The sequence below is a fragment of the Podarcis vaucheri genome (assembly GCF_965113315.1).
Source record: "Podarcis vaucheri genome assembly, chromosome: Z".
Taxonomy (NCBI): Eukaryota; Metazoa; Chordata; class Lepidosauria; order Squamata; family Lacertidae; genus Podarcis; species Podarcis vaucheri.
In genome coordinates, this window is record NC_138758.1 from 6,190,313 (window position 1) to 6,196,312 (window position 6,000).

A 6,000-nucleotide genomic window follows, 5' to 3' on the forward strand; every position below is an offset into this window, starting at 1 on the left:
AAGAAGGCGGGGGTGGGAGGCAAAGAAGTAGGAGAGAGGTTAAGGCATCAACCTCCAAAAAGAAGAATCCATGTGCTGGCTTTTAAGCAATCTGAGCCATTTGAACACAGAAGCTGCAGCCTCAAGGGCCAAACGTCCTTCTTGAGAACATTCTGAGGACCACGGTGGCATGTGAAGCAATGGGTATATGCTCCCAAGTGCTCCAGATTTTTTTCGGGAGCCAAATTAAGGTCCTGTTGTTTCACCTTCAAAATCCCTAAATTATAATTGGGGTTGGGGGCCAAGCACACAGCCCAATCACTCTCACATCAGTTCTCCCTTTGCACAGCTGGAAGCAAAATAGGAAGGGAGTGTCTTTGCATTACATCTGAACTCGGGATTATGGTTCGTTTCTCCGTGATAAGCCAAGATCACCAGCCAGCTTGGTGTTGGCTTATGAATCTTGTTTTGTTTGGGGGGAAACAGACTACAATCCCATCATGCTAAACCAGCCTTCCCCGACTTGGGGATGTTGGTAGACTAGAACTCCCATCGTCCCTGAGCACTGGGAATGCTGCACTGGGCTAGATGAGCTCAAGCCCAACACCTGCAAGGTGGGAGGCTGTGTTAAGCTACCTCCTTTGTGGTTTGTTTACCCGAATGCATAAACCTGGAAGAACTGGGCTGAGAGAACTGCACGTTTAGATTACTTGAGGAAGGGCAATTACTCAGCAGAAGAGCATCTGCTTCACATGCAGGTTCAACCTCCAGCATCTCCAAGTATGTCTCAGAATGTCCCACCTGTGGAACCCTGGAGAGCTGCTGCCAGTCAGTGCAGATAATGCTGAGCTACATGGACCAATGGTCTGATTCATTTTAACAGAGCTTCCTATGTTCCTGGCTTATAGCTACGCAGCCACTGAGGCCAGGAAGCCACATGTCTTTTGCCATTTAAGCTGTTAGGAGCATGTGACTTTGGGGTGAAGCCCTCTCATCTGTGGGACCCAGGATATGGGTGCCCTTGCCCTAGAAGCCTCAACTGGCCTTCTTCCTTTTGAACATTATGACATCAGGCCAAAACAGTACTTTCTAAAAGGATGCTCTGCGATTAGATTTGGACTTGGCTGCTGATGCAGTATCGCTGCTGCTCACGATTTGGCAGCCTGGAAATCAAACAGCTACTTTTGTCTTGTTGGCATTTCATGGCGGTTCTTGGCTGCCCTGAGGCTCCCGGTCAGGATCCAAGTATCTAAGTGATGGAATGGACTGCAGAATGCAGATAACTATTAACTGCTGGAGATGCGGCTTCCTGCTGACCAAATATTGCCATTTATTTATTGCATTTTTATCCCACCTTTCCATACAAGGAGCTTGAGGTAGCATCCCCTTGTCATCCTCACAGCTACCCTGTGAAGTGGGTTAGGCTGAGAGGCAGCGATTGGCCCAAGGTGCCCCAGGGAGCTTCATGGATGAGTGAGGATTTGAACTCTGGCTTCCAGGTCCAACACTCTAACCACTACACAACACTGGTTCTCTCTTTGTTTCGAGAGGAGTCCAGAGTTTCTTTTTAAAAAAGAAAGCCATACAAAGTAAGTAAACTGTCAGCTTGCTGCCTTGCAAAAGAACTGTAAACACAAATTCACAGAACAAATTATGACATACTATGAACTCTACTCCTTTTTCCTGAAAAAGCCCTTCTAAATTATTGTGCAAAAAAAAAAAAAACTTTCGGCGGGGAAAAACGGGGAAATGATGACACTCCAAAATGCCTACAAGTAAAGACAAGGCAAATGAAACACGGAAAATATAACAGCTGGCTGAGCAAAACCGTAAAATTGAGAGATTTAAAACAAAACTTGAAAGGAAAGGGTGCAAAAAGTTTACAAGCATTTTTTTTTTTTTTAAAAAGTGAAAACAACCACCAACATTAAAGTTTCTGAACTTTCGGGAATCTACACATTTTTGTTTTAATATAAATATTTGTCTTTTTTCAAAAAGAAAACTTGTTTTAAAAAGAAAGGAAGAAGCAGCAGTATAAACTGGGACTTAGGTCTTGAAGTTTCTTATAGCTAGGTGTAAAGAAAGGAGGTTGCAAATTCATAAAGGATAGTCAACTGAGAGCACTTACAATACACAACTGAAGCTACATGGTAAGAGGCAATATACCTCTAAGAATTAAATGCTGGAGTCAAGCAGTAGGGGTTGCAATCACTCTGTATTCCCTGCTCATGAGTTTCCCATAGGCATCCATTATACACACACATACCAAGAACAAGGTAGAGCTGTTTGCCTTTATACACATTCTCAAGTTACAATAAACTAGGGTTGCTCATGCCCACAGCTCAGTCACTCCCATGTCATTCCTCCCCTTGTCACAAACAGGGTAGCTCGATCTGCAAGTGCTTGGGATTAAATCTGGGATCTCCTGCATGCAAAGCATGTTCTCCGGGAGCACTAAGCTAAGGCACGAGAACAATACTATACACTTAAGCCATATCCACTGCAGGGAAACAAGTATTACACGAGGATTTGCAATGCACAAGACTTCAGTCTCTGATAGCCCAGGGGGTTGCAACAGCAATGCACCATCCCAGCAGCTGGTCAGGAAAACTTGCACCAAAGGACCGCTTCCAAGAAACAATTCCCTGTTTTAAAAGCGGTACAAGGTAAGCTCTAAAAACATCCAGGACACTTCCAATTTGACCTTCTAACATCACCTTTCTAAGCCACCTGTTTTCTACCAAAGGAGGAAAAAAAGAAATCCCTTTCTCAAATTAGTTGGTAGGCAGTTCTACCCAAATACACATTTGGAAACAGGTTGCAATGAGAGATCTTGATGCAGAATACCACCACCACCAATCTATGCATATCTGAAATGTGTTATTTCTAAAGATGGATCAGAGGCTGAACAGTAAGGGCCCCGCAGGATCAGAAGTGTTTGACAAGTCCAATGTACTATTTCCAATAGGGGACAGCCTATTAAGGACACAAGCTGCAGACAAACCTAAATGCACCACTGTCAGCAATTACAGTTAAATAAACCTCCAGTTACAGAAGCAATCTATTTGTATGTACCAGGTAAAAGCAAGAGAGGGACAGTGCACCGCCTATGAGTAACCTGGGGCACCTCGCTGGGCACAGAAGAGTGGGCTGGATGGGTGCAGACAGATGACTTTAGGCTCTGGACTAGACGGACTCTTTAGATCAGGCTTCACCACCCAGATGCCCTCTGTGTAACTCCTATCAGCCCCAAGCCACAAAGCCATGGTCTCTGCGGCTGAAGGAAGGTGTAGTCCAAAGCGCATGGGGGGGGGCACCAGGTTGGCCAAGGCTGCCCTATCACCACCCCTGCCTATCAGCTCAGACTCAATAGGCCCACCCAGTCCAACACTCCCTATCCCAGGGCAAGGTACCCCAGGGTTTATTGCCTCCCAGCATGCAGGTTGCAGATAACCATTCGTATTAGCAGTCAGCAACAGACATCTCCTCCTCCTCCAAAAACTTGCCCATTACCATCTGAGAAGCCTGGTCAGTTGTATGCTGAACACATCAAGATTCCGGACAAGAAAAGAAAGTTCTTCTTTATGCAGCGTATAGCTAAAATACAGAGCTCTCTCTCGCAGAAGGCAGAGGTGGCCACACACTTGGGACTGCTTTAGAAGACAATTAGGAAAATTCATAGGTGATTAGGTTATCAGTGGCCAGGCAGCAACACTTCTGAGTATCAGTTGCTGGAAACTGCAGGAATGTGCACTGCTCTAGTGCTCAGGTCCTGCTTGGGGGAGTTTCCGAGAAGCATCTTGTTGGCAGCTGTCGAGAGCAGGCTGCTGCATTAGCTGGGCCATGGGCCTGATCCAGCAGTGTTCTTATTATGTTCTTAAGGCAAGTTGGCTCTGCACAGCTCCAGTGCCGGAGGCAGTCTTGCCTCTGAATCCTAGTAGCTGAGATTCACCAGTGAGGAGCGTGCTGTTGCACACACAATCCTGCTTGCAACCATCCTGGGGGCATGTGGCAAACCACTGTGAGAAGTGGACCTGATCCAGCAAGGGCTCTTCTTGTTTTCAGTTCTTAAGCAGCAGAAACAGGCTGAAGCCCTTCAAACAGCACGTGGCAAAAAATCGCATTTCGGAATGCCATTAAAACTCCCTGCTGATAGAAACCTAGAATCCTGAGCTGCACTGCAACCTTCCACCCTGATGAGCTAATCTTCTATTTGCAGAGCACTGCTTTTCTCTCCCCCCATCCCCTTAATGCAGGGGTTCAGTCAAATTTGTATTCCCCCGTGTAGTGTGAGGATACACAGTCTCATGGAATCATATAGAGTTTTAGAGTTGGAAGGGACCCTGAGGATCATCTAGTCCAACCCCCTGAAATGCAGGAATATGCAGCTGTCCCATACAGGGACCCTGGCGTTATCAGCACCATGCTCTAACCAACTGAGTTGTCTCCTGGGTTGAGCTATTCTCCCAACCCAGTGTGGTCACAGTGTTGCGTCAAGGACACAGGTTCAAATCCATTCTCAGCCATGTAGCCCAATGGGTAGCCTTGGGCTGTTTTGAAGTCTCTCAGCCTGGCCTGCTTCACAGGACTGATCTGAGGCTAAAATGGGGATGTGGAAATCCTCAGAGGGAAGGTGGGATATACAAATGCCACAATAAATATATTTCAGCTGTGAGGTGTGGGCCTCAACCTTAGGCAGTGGTCATCACCAGTGCAGTGGTTAGAGTCCTTGGCCAGAGCCCAGGAGACCAGGGTTCAAATCTCCACTCAGCCATGAAGCTTGCTGGGTGACCTTGGAGTCAGTCACTCACTCTCAGTCTGCCCTACCCCACAGGGCTGTTGTGGGGAGAAGCACCTTGAAGGGAAGGTGGAATATAAATGTAAAAACTAACTAAATGAATCTTGGGGCAGGGAATTAGTTCATCCTCCAGCTTGTCCTGAATCTGCTCCCCATTCCTTGGCTGACCCCTTCTTCCCATGCCTTCTTGAGTTCTATTGCCAAGAGGAAAGGAGAAACGTGTTCCCAACCCACAAAATCCCCCCCATCCTTTAAAAAAAATAAAAGGGGAAGCCCTAGGGATTCAAAGCCAATCTGCAAATCCTCTGCATGTGCTTCCCCTACTTAGAAAGAACAAAAGGATGAAAAGTGATCAAAGCGGCCAATCAAACGCCATCTTTCCACCCACCCTTTGTGCAACGGGTACCCTGGGGAGGCGGTTCCTTTACCTGTGAGTCTCAGCCAACTTGCTGAGCTTTATAAATAACACTCGGGAAGCAGCAGTGTGGCGGCGGCGGCAGATTGCGAAAACAACACGGTGGCTAGATTGAAGGTGCGGGGGGGGGGGAGTTGATGCTTTAGGCCTTGGGATAGTCGTGAGAACGGATGACTTCGCTTGGGTGCACTTGGGGAACTAGAGGGGAGCAAAAGACCGGTCACCCCCACCCCCATCATTCCGCAAGCATCTGCAGGCGTGCAAGCATTCGGGCACACAGCGGGGAGGGGAAGAACTGAGCATCCATCTCGTACGGACCTCCCCACCCACTTCCAAAATTAGGGTGGCACAGAGGTACTTACGAAGCGATTGATCTGCCTGCGAAGCATAGCTGGACTGCCGCAGCGCCTTGGAGAGAGGGGGGCAGTGGGGTGGTAGTGGGGTAGTCTTGGTCTCTTAGAGCCGACTGGCACAAGCACTTAGCCCCTCTGCACGGGTCCCCAAGCCTCGGGGTCAGTGGGGACGCTGCGGCGAGCGGAGAGGCGCCCCCAGCCCCCGCTCGCCGTCCCCCCAGCCCCGCGGTCACCGGCGCGCCGCTCTGCCGCTCAGCCGCATCGCTCCTCTTCCAGTCGTGGCACCAACCGCAGCAACAGCCCACGGCGGGGCTCTCCCTCTCTTCCTCCCAGAGAACAGCCCCAGATATGGGGGCGAGTCCCTAGCTTCGCCAACACTCTTCGGCTCTGTCAGGCTGGCCGGAGGCAAGATCTGGGCAGCATGCCGCGCTTTGGTGATAATAATAATAAAAAGG

At 48.6% G+C, this 6,000-nt stretch overlaps 1 protein-coding gene across 3 annotated transcripts in view; it reads right to left on the reverse strand.

Moving 5' to 3' along the window:
- Positions 1-5,683, reverse strand: part of ATP11C (ATPase phospholipid transporting 11C (ATP11C blood group)) — a 98,297-nt gene extending 92,614 nt beyond the window's left edge. For 2 of the 3 annotated variants that reach the window (XM_082207180.1, XM_082207185.1), the window contains exon 1: positions 5,555-5,683. In XM_082207180.1, the coding sequence (XP_082063306.1) occupies positions 5,555-5,581 (27 nt within the window). In that variant the 5' untranslated portion in view covers positions 5,582-5,683. Of the gene's footprint in view, positions 1-3,492; positions 4,126-5,554 lie in introns of all 3 variants that reach the window. The other variant, XM_082207184.1, reaches the window with a different exon arrangement.
- Between the last annotated feature and the right edge of the window lie 317 nt (positions 5,684-6,000).